The following is a 15,744-nucleotide window of genomic DNA, read 5'->3' as shown; positions in this document are numbered from 1 at the left end:
GCCACATTACGTGGCTGAGAATGAAAGCATGTTTAATGATCAACAACACATCACTTTCTTTCAGAAATTTTTTATTCCACATGAATTCAACTTTTTTACAATCTCCCCCTGCCCCCCCCCCCCCCCCCCTCCTATTTGGATGCATTGCGACAACGTCGACACATATCTTGAACTGCCCATGTCACCATCTCTTGATTGTCCTTCAACTCATTGACCTCCCGAATTATGCGAGATCTTACTTCTGCTAGACCTTGAACTGGAGTAACATAAACCTTGTTCTTCAGGTACCCCAAAAGAAAAAAATCATAGGGTGTCAAATCTGGTGGCCACTCAACTGGGCGATTCAGCGCGATTACTCGTTCTCCGCACAAAGAAACAGTTTAAAGACCATGGTGCTCAGTCATGCGTGACTGCATGGACGTCACAATGATATCAAAACAAAGCTCATAGCTTCTACTTTATGTTCTGCAATGTGAAAAGATACACAATGAAAGGTTTAAAAATATTAACCCATTTCGCTCGGATTACCTTTTTTATGAGACACCCTATATAAGGCATATTGTATAACAAATCTTAGCACCATCTGCAACGGCATCGGAATCGAGTTATCAGGAAGAGGATATGACTTCACCTTATAGGCCCGTCGTCACAAACTCTTTTAACCACGTGAGATATTCGTGTCCTTGTTTTCCAGGTTTGTCATGTTCCCGCCCCGACTGGATGGATGGTATCGTGCCAGACAAGCGTGGTCACTGCCTGATTGCCCCCACCGACATGTCGGTAGGATCTGGCGATGCTGACATGGATGAAATGAGAATGGTTTTGGAAAAGTACACTTACTAACTATTGTATCGTCAGTATATCGAATAATAACTAGAAATTGACAAGTGTGTTATCATTTCCAAAGCTTTTTTCTACCATGGATTTTGTAAACGTATTATGTTATGAACGAAATCCACTGAGTGCTTTTTATACTTATAGTCAAGTAAGAAGTAAAGTAATTAAAATAAGAAAAGATACATCACAAAGGTTTAAAACAAATGGTCCAGGGACCATGTGCTCAACTCGGGTAATGTAATGCATGTCATTTGCAGTGGATATGTTAGGAACAATCCCTGGCTAGTTTCACCAGTTTTGATTCCATTGAATAATATTATTCTTCTCGGCTCAATGGCACAAAAGAAAATTACCGCTACCATTTAAGTAAAAAATTGGTTATAAAGTTGACTGAATTTCAGGGTTACTGAAGAGTCATGTCACATGGAAATTGTTTGACATCTGTTCAACAGTTTAGGAGTAATAGGACTTCATTGGATTTTCAAGATGGCGGCCCGGCGGCCATATTTGTCATGGGATTTGACTGACAATAGCATTCCGCGATGATGAGGTCACTGCAGCGGCTGCCCTCTATTTCCCCATCGCTGAATTACAGGCAATGTCGGACAAACATGCGGTTTCGTAATGGATTCAGGCTTTCTAACTAGGGCAGTTAGACTCAATCTGGCACATGTCCGAGTGTTGGAAATACTACATAATTATTCTGAATATTTCTCTCTCTGACTCTATGGGATCATTCATGCTAAAAACAATGCAGGGTCAAAGATAATTGACTTAGAAATAAGCTCAAATGCGTAGAAATAAGTGTCGATGTCCGACTGTCACGTGACTAAAACGTCATCAATATCTTATGCAAATGACCTTGTGAGCTATAAATAGTAACTTCGCGGAATGCTATTAGGGCTATTGATAAGAGTACATATATACATAATCACATGAAGTTTGGTTGCAATCCGATCATTAGTTTCGGAGTAATAGGACTTTGTTTAATTTTCAAGATGTGGTCGATGGATTGGTCGATGGATTTGACTGAAAATCAGGGATGTTGTAGAGAGTAGGCCTACATAGATATAGAATTACATGAAATTTGGTTGCAATCCGACTTTGTTTTATTTTCAAGATGTGGCCACCTGGCGGCCATATTTGAAGTCCGAGCGGGACAATTTTTTGGGGTAGAATATAGGGGGCCTAGATATACGTCGTCACAAGTTAAGAACCTTCTAGCTCAAATAGAAACGAAACGTGCCACCTATCGGTGTTTTAGTGATTTTCGACCTCTGTGACCTTGAAAAGTAGGTCAAATCAAAAAACAAGGTGATATGTAATTTAACTTTACTAGATACACCCGCCATAAAAATTTCGTCACTCTACGTACAGCCACTAGCTTCAAAAAGGCAAAAAACTATTTCAAGGATGGCCGCCTGGAGGCCAGAAAGTAGGTCATATCGCGAAAAAGAAAATGTTTCTGGGCATATTGCCCAAAGCTACCATCACACCAAGTTTAGCCATCTAACCCTAGCGGTGACGAAACGTGCTCCGCTAACGGATGATGACGGACGCCACGGTATCGTATAAGCTCCCCAAAGGTGAGCTAAAAAGGAGCATTGAATATTTTGTGAGTGTGTGTGATATAACTTAGAGCCCAAAACTGTAGGAATTGGTTGTGTGTAACAGGCTGTTTGAAAATTGGCATTTGAAATTGTCAATGCAATGATATTGGTGGAAGATAAGTTGAGAGCAGTACATGTAGCCAGTCTTGCATAGGCTTAACAAGGTCAGCCAGAAACTCATTCAAACACAAGCCATTTAATCAACATACGCCGGCATTGAGAGACACTTAGTAGTATTTGAATTTTTTTGCTGCAACAGCGCCTCATACAGCTTCTAGGATCGGTGTGGCAGAGACAAAGCATTTTTGTGGTGTCTCCTCCGGGGTTGTGACAATATACAAAGGTTGTGACTAGTTCCGAGATTCTGAACATCCAAGAACTGGGTTATTATTTAACAGAGAACAGCCCGGAACGAGAAAGGAGCTTGATGAGAAGAATTATTTTTTGATAAGAGAGGCTGAAAGCCATTAAGGTAAGAAAATGAAACTGGCCTAAAGGTTGTGCCAGTTAGTTAGGACAAGCACCTTCCTCTGAACCTGCTGTGAACAGAATGAGGCATAAGCCGGATATGGACATAGTAAGGACACTGAGTGAAGTTTTATTTTAAGATTGATAATAATGATGGGCCCCAAAATGATATTAAAATTCAAGCTCAGATGATTTTGGTATTTACAAGAAGCAGCTGGATGACAAGGGGCCATGAAAAAACCGTGGAGTGGGGCGAAAACCGCCCCAAGATTGTGACCCAAAGTTGGGACACGTGAAACAATAGGACAACCAGGAAGGCGGAGTAGGTGAGGGAGGGTAGGTAAGAAATAAAGAGCATGGTGTTGCCTCCAAGAAATAATAAATTGGAAAGACCCCTAGAAATTTAGGTCAAAGGATGCGGGGCAACATCAACGCTGATTGGCCGTCTCAGGTCACGTGCCGGGGAAAAGACCTTTGATTGGCACGGGCGTGTGCAGCCTTGACCGGAAGGCGGGACATTTGCATGGTAATTAGCGATTCCTGGAAGGCCTGGTAAATTACAATTGTCCCTAGAGGGGATCCAAAAATGTATATCTCCCAATACGAGTATTGATAGAAATATACTTTGTGATTTCTCCTCCGGGGTTGTGACAATATACAAAGGTTGTGACTAGTTCCGAGATTCTAAACATCCAAGAACTGGGTTATTATTTAACAGAGAACAGCCCGGAACGAGGAAGGAGCTTGTTGGGAAGAATTATTTTTTGATAAGAATTATTTTTTGATAAGAGAGGCTGAAAGCCAATAAGGTAAGAAAATGAAACTGGCCTAAAGGTTGTGCAAGTTAGTCAGGACTAGCACCTTCCTCTGAACCTGCTGTGAACAGAACGGGGCATAAGCCGGATATGGATTTAATAAGGACACTGAGTGCCTTTTTTTTAAAGATTGATAATAATGATGGGCCCCAAAATGATATCAAAATTCCAGCGCAGATGATTTTGGTATTTACAAGAAGCAGCTGGATGACGAGGTGCCATGAAAAAACCGTGGAGGGAGTGGGGCAAAAACCGACCCAAGATTGTGACCCAAAGTTGGGACACATGAAACAATAGGACAACCAGGAACGCGGAGAAGGTGAGGGAGGGTGGGTAAGAAAGAGCATGGTGTTGCCTCCAAGAAATAATAAATTGGAATGACCCCAGAAATTTGTGTAAAAGGACGCTGGGCAACATCAACGCTGATTGGCCGTCTCAGGTCACGTGCTGGGGAAAAGAATTTTGATTGGCACAGGCATGTGCAACGAAGTGTGCAGCCTTGACCTGAAGGCGGGAAATTTGCATCGTAATTAGCGATCCTGGAAGGCCTGGTAAATTACAATTGTCCCTAGAGGGGATCCACAAATGTATTTCTCCCAGTACGAGTATTGACAGAAATATGCTTTGTGATTTCTCCTCCGGGGTTGTGACAATATACAAAGGTTGTGACTAGTTCCGAGATTCTAAACATCCCAGAACTGGGTTATTTTTTAACAGAGAACAGCCCGGAACGAGAAAGGAGCTTGTTGCGAAGAATCACTGAAAGCCATTAAGGTAAGAAAATGAAACTGGCCTAAAGGTTGTGCAAGTTAGTTAGGATAAGCACCTTCCTCTGAACCTGCTGTGAACAGAATGAGGCATAGGCCGGATACGGACATAATAAGACACTGAGTGACTTTTTATTTTAAGATTTATGATAATGATGGGCCCGAAGATGATATTGAAATTCCAGCGCAGATGATTATGGTATTTACAAATCCAGCTGGATGATGAGGGGCCATGAAAAAACCATGGAGTAGGGCAAAAATCGCCAAACGCCTACGGAACGGAGAAGGAATAAGTAGTTTAGTTACTCAGTGTCAAAAATTAAATGTGAATTAAAAATGTACCGATATAAGATTGAAAGGGAAAGACTGTGGAAGTCCAGTCCTAAAACTTTATAATAGTGAGGTTTCGCAACTACCCGTTTAGGCCCTACGACGACGTTTATCTATTGTGTGAGTTTACCTGAACAATAGATAAACGTCGTCGAAGGGCCTAACCGGGTGGTTGCGAAACCTCACTAATAAAAGCAGACAAGGTGTATTGCCCGCCCAATGGAAGGCAGACCTTGTAAACTGTACTTACTGTTGAAAGAGCTAAACGTATAAGAGCAAAAGGATCACTGGAGGCCACCCCATGGAAGCCCCAATTTGTAAGAAAATTCCCAACTGAATGGAAATAGAGGAAACGAGCTGCCCCATGGAAGCTCATGAACAGACTTAAATAAAGTTTACACCTGGTTTGATGCGTTACGAATATACAGTAGAACCTCCCTCTGCGGACACCTTTGCCAGGCGACACCTCTACATAACGGACACGTCCGGCCAGTCCCGATTTTTTCTAAGTCATTTCCAATAACAAAACCTCTGTACGGCGGACACCTCTCTATTCCGAATTGCGGACAGGGCGATAGCCAATTTTTGGTCCAATTCCCTCCCAATTACGGACAGTAGGCAAAAACAATGGCTTCCCGCTTGCGCTTGGAGAGTCAAGTAGGCCCGACAGGTGTGATATTCGCGCAATTAATCAACGTAATTACCCCATGGCATTGTGTTTTTGTATCCTCATTAAGCCGCGGCATTGGCATTGTGTTTTTGTATCCTAATTAAGCCGTGGCATTTGTTTACTTATCTTTTCAACTAATCACATAGGCCTTTTGTGTCTACGGACACTCATAAATCCACGCGGTTTTGTCAGTGTTGCGGCGAATATGCGTTAGTAGAGAAATTAGAAAAAAATAATTATTTATCAAAGGTGGCTGATCGACAGAAATTATGGTGTTTTTTGACACATTATCACATGTCGAGGAGATTTTGCAATAAAAGGGGCACCTTTTACTAGAGAGATTATTCACGCTCTGAGTAGCTCACGTCATTCAACGCAACATCACAAGCAAATACCGATCAGCCAACAGGTTTAAAGTTTCTACGCTAGATGTCGACACAGAGAAAACCAAGACCTGCAAGGCGGGAACTTCAAATCCACCTATCGGACGATTTGGCATAACCTCTCTATTGCGGACACCTCTCTATTGCGGACACCTGGGCCCAGTCCCATGGGTGTCCGCAATAGAGAGGTTGTACTGTACTTGTGGAACGCATCTAATTTCCATCTCCCTAATAGCTGGATGTGCTGATCAGAAACCCCGCTTGGGCAGCCCAAGATGCCGCACCAATACGAAAAGAGTGACCCTGGTATAGAGTGGAATCCAGGGAGCATGCTTGGAGCAGGCTGCGAAGGTAAAAAGTGAAGTAAGACCGGGTTACCGACAAGCCAGCAGCCTGTATGAATGAGGAACCTGAAGATCTGGGAAGCACCGATAAGTAACTGATCATATTGGAGACTGGACAGATGTTTTTGTCATCCTGGTTTGATACCTGAATAACTACTGGCCTACCACCTTTATTGTGTGTATACTGCTAGAAGATAAGGGACATGCCGGAAGCGGGAGAGAGCAAGTCAATCTGAAGATCTGAACGCTCGAGGAGAGTTGAGATTTTTGAAGAGCGGGAAGTTATTTCGCCAATGCGCAGAAAAGCGAAGTAGGCCAGAGAAAACGAAGATAGGTTTGGCGCTACCAGATCCTTCACTGTCGGAAAAAGTTTGCATCATGCAGATACGGCTTGATCGTCGTGGGACTGGCGTCCATCCCATAGTCTCTTGAAGCATTCAGAAAACTGTAGGCGAGAAAGAGAATCACATAAAATATTATTTACATGAAAAGAATATCATGTTGCAGACAGACGAGAACTAGCCTACATAAAATGGAAAGGATTAAGGGTTCTTTTGCAGACTGCGAATTGATCACGTGTACTAAGGCTTCGTTTTTCCGTGTGAAAAATGACAACCTTGTTCGCTTTGAAAACAAGTGGAGAACAAGAACGATGGGATAAAATTCCAAAATAGCAATCATATTGAATGAATGAAATTGGTCTTCCCAAACACCGTATGCCCAATGAGTAACAAAACTAGACCAAAACTTATTGTAGTAGAACTATCAGTGTAGAGGTGAAGCGTTTCCGATGAGTGAAATCTGGCTTTGAGGAAAAACAGCGGCCGTTGAAATCGGACAGAAATTGAAGCCACAGATAAAGATCTTGCTTGACCTCTTTAGTGATACGCTGCCCATGACTGTGATGCTTCAAGCCAATTGTGAGGCGCCAAAGAAATAGACGACCAGGAGACACGACACAAACAGCGAAATTGAGCAGGCCAATGAGGGACAGTAATTCACGGAGAGTAGCCTTTTCCATACCTAGGAATTGATTCAGGAGCAGTTTGCACTTGGCTTTTTGTCAGGCGGGAGCCTGGCTTCAAAAGCCCAAGTGTCGAGTTAAATACCTACGAATGCCAACTCTGCAAGGGGACCGACGTTATTTCTTGCACTATTGGTGCACTGACTTTTTGGCACATGCTAGAAAATTGGTTTGTGCTGCAAAACCTTCAGGGAGAGACTTGGTGACGAACAAAAAGTCATCAAGAACATGAGTGACGAATGGGATGTCTAATTTTACCTGGGCGACCCACTCAAGACTTGTACTGAACCGTTCAAAAAGAGAACAAGTAGAAGAACAACCCATAGAGAGGCATTTATCGTGATAGAACAAACCATTCCAAGTGAAGCACAGAAGAGGATAATCATAAAAACGGACAGGCAGGAGCCTGAAGGCCGACTCGATGTCGGTCACAGCGAGGTAACAACCTCGTCCCACTTTTTTGATCAACTGAATGGCTGTATCAATGGTAGCGTATTTTACCGTGCATTTGTCAAAAGGAATACCATCATTGACCGAGGAACCCTTAGGATAGGATAAATGATGAATGAGTCTGAATTCACCTGGGGTTTTATCAGGACATAGAACGATGGGTGAAGTTCTGAAGACCAGAAAAGGAGGCCGAGAAAAAAGGCCCGGCTAGCCGGCCTTTGGAAAGTCACTTAGCCAATTTTCGGTCCACAAATCTGGCATTTCCTTAGCGGTTTTAAGGGTTTGGAGACAAAAATCAACGAGATCCCCTTCAAAACCTAGATCAAAACCATCTTGAAAACCTTTTATCAGAAACTCTGTCTTTTTTGGATAGTATCCGGAAAGAAACGCACCTAGCACCGCTGGATTGACCTGAGTAGGGAGCTTTTGATCGATGCCTCGTGCTGGGGTCAGGTCAGGGGTTAGGGATGCTGATGGGGTTAGATGAGGACGAATGTTTTGAGCATGTAGAGGCCGGATGGGAGCGCCCATTTTATGGAACACGAATGTGAGAATTTACACTCTTGGGAGGTGTAACCCACACCCTTGTGGAACCGATAGCAGGTACCCTGTGGAAAGGAAACTGGGTACCCGCCCTTACGAAAGGGCTGCTGTTGTTGCGGTTGCTTGTTGTATGCTGAGTTAACCCGCTTTTGGTTGAAATCACTGGAAAGGGCCCCAATGAATTGTGGGCGACCCCTGTGTTTGGCTGTCATGTGCAGCTCCCAATTGATTGAATACCACGGGTATGCAGAGGGATCCTGGGATTCAGCATAACGAAAATTCTCGTCATAAAAATACCAATCCCCACCCTCAAACGACAAACTTCGAACGATTTCCACATACTGGACAAGATCAGGAGTAAATTTTGAGTGAGCCTTTGAATACACAGCAATGAATGCATTGAAAGCTGTACACCATCCATCGAAGGTCTTAATGCGGCGAGTCTTGGAGGTGGGAACAACTATGAGGGTCCCATCGACCAGTTGAAAAGTACCAACCTCTGGAACAAAATTTGAGACTGAGGGCTTGGGCAACAGGGTGTCCAAGTCCACATATTTGTTGGAAACAATGTTCGCCCGCACCTCGTCGGTCACGTGCAGGTCGATGGGAATCCCTTTTGAATAAAAATGTTAAGGGGAGTGTCATTGCATTCTCCCTCCAAGACCGAGACACTTGCATGCAAGGGAAGCATACCTAAACCAATGGTCTGCACTTGGTTGTCGTTCTTTTTGCTCATAATGTTAATGTTAGAGGATGTCGTGGTCTTGCCACGATCTGACTAGTGTAAATTCGGGGCCCAATCGGTGGTGGCCTAGACAGCTGGATGTTTGGAGTAAAATCATACCCCACCGAACGACTGGACTTATGTGATTGAGAGTTCTGCTGTTGGGAGAAATGTCCACACGCTGTCTTTTAGAAACCAGGGGCCTGATTCACAAATCACTCCTTTATTTCCGATCTTGGATCACTCTAAGAGCACTCATAGGGCGAACTTACGTGAAAGGTTAGGGAACCCTAAGTGTTATTCATGAAGCTATCTAAGAATTATCTAAGCAATTGCTTACGCAAAGTGAATGAATAAGTCTCGATTGAACACACGTAACCTGCTATAGAAAACTTTAAAACGTCTCTCGTAATGAAAGGGTAAGGTATTTTATACACAATCGTGACAGTAGGCCTAAGGGTTTGCATGGCAGTACAGAAGACTTCTTGGTTGCATTCTAACATCGTTTTCCACCTACAATGGCCCAAAAACGCCCTAGAAAAACCAATTTCTCTCCGACGGAAATCGACAAACACACTGACCTGGTGCAACAGCATTACAAAGTGATTTCTAGCAAATTTAGTGACACGATTAGTTTACAACGAAAACAAGCTGCATGGGACACGATTACCAAGCATGCATCCGGACGAGAGAAGAAGTGAAGAAGAAGTGGGAGGACTTGAAGCAAAAGGCAAAAAAGAAGGGTACGAAGAAATGAAAAAGGGGCAGGTGACAGGAAATGTTCCATTTTCTGATGACGGCGAGAATAGTGGTGATGGTTTAAACGATACAGAAGAGAAGATCATTGGCTTGCTGGGTGCAGATCTTGTGTGTGGCCTTGAAGGTGGGGTAGATACTGCGAGTAAAAATGCTACTTACCGAAAACACAGGGAAAATACGTAAAGTAAGTAAGCGTGTTCATACATCCTTCAATAGGCCTATGAAAAGGCTTTAGCTATTCTCTATCATTACTAAGAGCAATAAATGGTCTGGCTCTAAAGGCACAATGCTTTGATACATGTAGGTAGCTAAATATTTTTTTCCCCGAGAATATGAGGGCGTGAATTTGATATGTTGCTTGGTTCATAATGGGGGAGGGGCTTGGGTCCGCCCGATCAAAAATACTAACATTAAGTTTGACATGTGTTGATTACCCCGATACCTTAAGGCGTTTTTCCACTTCTAATGTTTTTCAGCACGAGAAAATTTTAAATGTAGTGTTGTCTATACATGTATATGGCTTTTCCGTTGTTGAAGCCCAAGTCTAATTTTGTGAACGACATTTCAGGGTATCAGCAAGCCATCCTCCACAGCTACAAGGCCACCATGGGAAGAATTGGCAGTGGTTGATGATAATGATGGTGGTGGTGGTGGTGGTGGTGGTGGTGGTGGTGGTGGTGGTGGTGGTGGTGGTGGTGGTGGTGGTGGTGGTGGTGGTGGTGGTGGTGGTGGTGGTGGTGGTGGTGGTGGTGGTGGTGGTGGTGGCGGCGGCGGCGGCGGCGGCGGCGGCGGCGGCGGCGGCGACGGCGACGACGACGACGACGACGTCATCGGAAGCCCAACACCTGCCAGCTTTATGTTTCCGTCGAAATCGAACTTTAGGGGAAAAAGGCAACTATCCTTTGACTGGCCAAGAAGCCCAACACCACCGCGGCCATATAGGTAAGTACAATGTATATTTGAATAAAAAGGAAATTGCAAGCCACAATATCCAACACGACTACTTTAACTTAACATAATGCTTTATTAATGAAATACAAACTCCAAATAGCATGTAACAGGTATAGATTGGTAGTGAAGCCATACCGCACCCATTTTACAAAGTCAAGTACAAAATTAAAGTCAAAATATTGGATGTCAGCTAGGTTTCTGAATAACTTTACATAATTTTTTTCAGTCCAAAACGAGCCAAGATGAAGGTTGTCCAGTCGGTTAGATCGAGTAAAGCAGAGGCTGCAACCGTTTCGGCAGTGGAACCAAAGGCAACCACAACGACGCCTACTTCCGAACTTCTGGAAATTGAAAAAAAACGACTGGTGATCGAGAAGAAACGACTGAAAGTTGACAGAAAACGACCGAAGTTAGAAAAGAAACGCTCATCCATGACATAAAGGGCAGTAAAGTTGTTGGAGATACTAGTGTCGCAGGGAAAATAAGAGCAGGAAGATAAACCACCCACTCCTACCCGACAGAGGAATCAAACACGTGACAGCGTTGGTGTTTTTGATAAACTGAAATTCAAACTGAACCTTCCTAAAAAGGACTGAGGTTGTTGAATGGAAATCATTCAGGAGCATCTCTGCAGAACATGTGTTCTTATATCCTTACTGCAGCTGACTTTTGAAATTTAATATAATCATGAAATGTATTGATTTTGTTTGAAAGTTCAGTCATCGTAACGTTTTGATTTCAAATTGAGACTACATGTAAGAAGAAAAAGTCTAAGAAAGACATTTGTTGGCGGGATTTAATTAAATTCACTAAAGGAGAAATTTTGTTTCTTATTACCTTAATTTCAGAAATGCTCCCTTATTATCGCTGCTCGAATTCTTTCACCATCTGCATCATCAGCCGTCCGGAGTGGAGGATTTACATCATCATCAGGGTTGTCGTCGAGATTCAAAGGCACATCATCGGGGAGTGGAACACCACGCTCTTCGCAAAAATTATGTAGCAATGCTGTCGCCACCACGACTTTGCAGCACTTCTCTGGCTTGAACGGCATTGTACAGACTGAAATTGAAAATATTTGCATCAACGGGAAAATGCACAACATTGTTCACTCAGTCGGTCAACTTTAACGGCAACAGTTTGTACAAAAACGGCCAATTAAAAGGACGTGAATTCCTAAACATTAAAATTAACTTTTATGGCTGTCAAAATACACTGGGTTTCCTATTGAGACAAAGCCATCTCATTTTCCATTTTCCAAATGTTCCTTCGATCACCTGGCGAGCTCTGCGATGGTGGGCATTGAAGCGTTCCTCTGCTGCATCTTGTGGGCGTCGAATAGGAGTAAGGAGCCAAGGTCGAAGCGGGTAGGCTTTGTCTCCCAGGAGATATCTACCATGTGCGAACCCATTTTGCATTTCATGGTTGAGCTCGCAATGGCTCCAAATGAATGCATCATGCGTTGAACCTGGCCAGCCTGCCAGCGTTCGTAAACTTGAAATCATGGGTGGATACGCCTTGGATGTTTAGTGCATGAAAACCATTTCTTGACACGTAAGCCTCCTCGTGGACCGATGGTGTCTTGATAATAGAGAGGTTGCGGACCGTCCCCACTCCCACTCCCACTCCGAGGTGATTCCGTTTAGGCGTATTACGTCATCACTTCACGAGGGATTTCCCCGTCTTGCTCCAATAAATCGGACGATTTTACGAGTTGGAGGCCGCGAACTCGTAAGTGTTCTCCCACTTGCATTATCTTAGCTTTTAGACATTTAAATCAAGTGACAATGAAGAAGCAATATACCTTACACACTGTTCTAGCACGTCACCTAAGTTGTAACAAGATTTTTTGTGTAAAAGACGTAGAAAACTTGTTGTTTTTGAAGTGTTCAAAATTGTGTAGAACGGCCGTGTACTGACTGACTTGGGAGGAGCTATCCTAAGGGCTTAAAAACATGGCCAGATAGCTGAGATAGGCTGCACGTTTTCAATTAACCATTGCACTGGTCCAAAGAGAAAATTCACGGCTACCTCCAGTCAAGATCATCTAGGCCTAGGCATGATCTGATGGCGATGCCAGGTGGGCATAGGCATCACTACGATATTGGAGGACAGGAAGACTCGCACGTCGTAGGCCTGTCGCCCCAAAATATAGTTTCATGAATGAAACTCTGTTCCCCTCTGTACTTCTTGGATCTAGTTATCTTTGGACTGAAGTAATTCGTAGTTTTACAATAGAAATACGGACATGGTACAGAGGAAACGGCTTTTTACTAGCTGTAAATCACCAAAATTGCAGAATATTTCGTCTGCTTTATTTACTTTTTTTCTCGTACGTCGTTAATTTGGTTGATTTCCAGTTTGGCCGTGTGACTCGCAGGCTGGCCGAATGACGTCTCCCAACTCCGTTCCCGTTGGTGCGCGCAACCTACTTTTCGACGTCACGAGTTCCGAGAACGACTCGAGTTGAACTCGGAGTGGGAGTGGGAGTCGGGACGGTTGGCAACCTCTCTATTAATAAGACTACCATCTACGCATCTAATTACATTTGGTATTCTGCGTCGTTCGCTGTAGAAACCCTCAATAATACGAGTAGTTATAGGGTGACTGTGGTTGACGATTGACCTATTTAGTATGCTAATTAGCGGTCTAATTAGCTAATTAGGAATATCCTTGAGTTCCAAGGACTTTGAGCTTGAAGTGAGGGAAAGATAGGTCCCTAACCTTGACATAGAACGGTCCAGAACGTGATTTTGGGTTTTTGTCCTTTACTTTGGGGCATGATAGACCTATTTAATATGCTAACTAGTGGTCTAATTAGTTAATTAGGAGTATCCTTGAGTTCCAAGGACTTTGCCCTTGAAGTGAGGGAAAGATAGGTCCATAACCTTGACATAGAATGTGTCAGAACGTGATTTGGGGTTTTTGTCCTTTACTTGGATCCGCGATTGACCTATTTAGTATGCTAATGAGCGATCTAATAAGCTAATTAGGGGTATCCTTGAGTTCCAAGGACTTTGATCTTGAAGTGAGGGAAAGATAGGGCCGTAACCTTGACTTAGAATGTGTCAGAACGTCATTACCAGCTATTGCGGGCCTAGCCAATCAAGCCAATTAGTGCAGCTGCTTTATTGGTCCTGGCAAGCCTAATGGAAAATGCATAGGAAATATCAATAAAGTTGGCTTTTTGGGCGGGGTGTTAAAATAATCCCAACTCCCGACTTCTGACACAATTCTATATATGTCTAGGTATTTACTGGCAAAATTTGGAGTGATTTGGATGGAAATTCGATGGGTCCATCTATAGGTTTAAAATTTTGGTAAATCTGTAATGCTTCACTCGTAGCCCGTAGTGTAAATTCCTGAGAAATTGGGTTTTGGGGGCTTTTCTAGCTGCGCTAGCTCCGAAACTATACATTTGATACAAACTCCCGACTTCAGACGTGGTTGATATAACTCTTAGGATTATATTCCCAAGATTTCAGCTTTATTGGAGAAAAATTCATAGTGTCCATAGGGGGGCTGAAAATTAGAGGATTTTCAATTTTTTTACCAACAAATATGCGAAAAATATTAATTTCCACCTAGAATTAATCAAAATTTCGCAAACTATCATAAAGTACTTTCTTGCGACAATCATTTGTGAAGCTTTCAAAACTTTTGGCTGATTTATTTGCCCCTTAATTAGCAAAAACCAAACATTTTAGTGTTTGCATGCAACAATGCACAGGAGGCTAATTGCCAGATTAATTCACACCTGTCCAATCTCAAACAATAGGAATGATGGAGTCTCCCTCTATTCAAAACAGAGTGTGCTAGGCCTGCCATAGCTGGTAATGTGATTTTGGGTTTTTGTCCTTGAAATGAATCAGCCCTACAACCCTCAGTTTGACCTAATTACATGGTAATGACATGTGGTCTTGATGTACAATGCCCTTGACTTAAAAAGGTTTGAGAATAAACTTTGAGTGTAAAAAGATTGATTTTTAGAGTTTGCCCTTGAAAAGTGAGGTTATTTTTTAACCATACTGTGGTTGTGTCCTTGGGGTACATGAGCATGTCCTTGAAGTGTGGCCATGACGTGGGAATAGCCAGGCCCTTGAGATTAAGAGATGTGTGTCGAAGGTTATTTTCAAATCATAGTGGCCCTCGCATTGAAATAAGGATTCTAGGGACAATTCGGCCAGAAGTAACCATCATTTCATGGTGACTGTCAATAATTGAGTGTAAACCACAGCATTTGCCATGAAAAATAGGCAGATGCAAATGCTAAATGTGAGAAAAGGTTAAACTTACCCAAAAAAGAACGAGTAATCCAATTATCTCCATTTCCAGTGAATGTAAGTTTTAATTTACATAATCCAAGCAAATTCTTTGGAAGGGGTGTTTGAGTTTTGCATTTGAGCATCCAAGACAGCACATATTTTGAAAAAATTCCTTCACCACGCATGATTTTTCTATGGAGGCCGTGTGATTCAGCTGCGGTAGCAGTGTCTGAATGACCGCCTGTTTCTATTCACGAACATCGGTAAAATGCGGGATAGCCCTATCATAAAGGATGCATTGTAAACGTTTCACCTGGATTTCGAAATATCATGCGGTCGTTTCTATAGAAAAGAACGGCCCCGTTCCAAGTCAGCTGCCATGATTGCATTTGCATGCATTGAAGATCCATCTTTTTTTAGGAGAATGTGTTGTTCCTCTTAGAGGAGCCTGATCGAATTTACAGACAGGGTAGACATTTTCGTAGAGACGCCTTCAGTCTAGCCGTTAAGTCTAAGATCACGTTCGCATATGTCCGGCAGATGGTTGATAGACCCTGTAAAATGCTTAATATGAAAAAAAACCAAAAAACAGTATTGTTTTCTCATCAGCTGCATTTGGAAAGTTGTGCACACTTTCAAAGCAATCAAACATGACGTAGCGTGGCCTGCTGCAGCACCTCATGAGGACAAGATCAAGCTGCGTTTAATGAATAGTAAATGTTTGACTATAGATAATGAAACAGATGATGGTGTATTGTTTCTTTTCGATATTAATTGCCAACGCTGTAAAATTTGGAGGGAAAA

General features: G+C 42.8%; 1 protein-coding gene and 1 long non-coding RNA gene across 2 annotated transcripts in view; one reads left to right on the top strand and one right to left on the bottom strand.

Annotated features, from left to right (window-relative positions):
* The window catches only part of LOC135502720 (U3-aranetoxin-Ce1a-like), a 65,928-nt gene extending 65,076 nt beyond the window's left edge, over nt 1-852 (top strand). Inside the window, exon 3 of the mRNA XM_064795693.1 lies at nt 695-852. Coding sequence (XP_064651763.1) covers nt 695-843 — 149 coding nt within the window. The 3' untranslated portion in view covers nt 844-852. The remainder of the gene's footprint in view (nt 1-694) is intronic.
* Nucleotides 853-10,796: 9,944 nt separating this feature from the next.
* Nucleotides 10,797-15,110, bottom strand: LOC135503469 (uncharacterized). Its single transcript, XR_010449900.1, has 3 exons — nt 14,972-15,110; nt 11,513-11,737; nt 10,797-11,016 (listed from the first exon to the last, which is right to left on the bottom strand). It is a non-coding gene; the product is annotated as an uncharacterized LOC135503469 (long non-coding RNA).
* Nucleotides 15,111-15,744: the final 634 nt, after the last annotated feature.

The sequence above is a fragment of the Lineus longissimus genome, chromosome 19 (genome assembly GCF_910592395.1).
Source record: "Lineus longissimus chromosome 19, tnLinLong1.2, whole genome shotgun sequence".
In the NCBI taxonomy this organism is placed as follows: Eukaryota; Metazoa; Nemertea; class Pilidiophora; order Heteronemertea; family Lineidae; genus Lineus; species Lineus longissimus.
The sequence above is the reverse complement of the archived record's forward strand: the minus strand, read 5'-3'. Positions and strand labels throughout refer to the sequence as shown.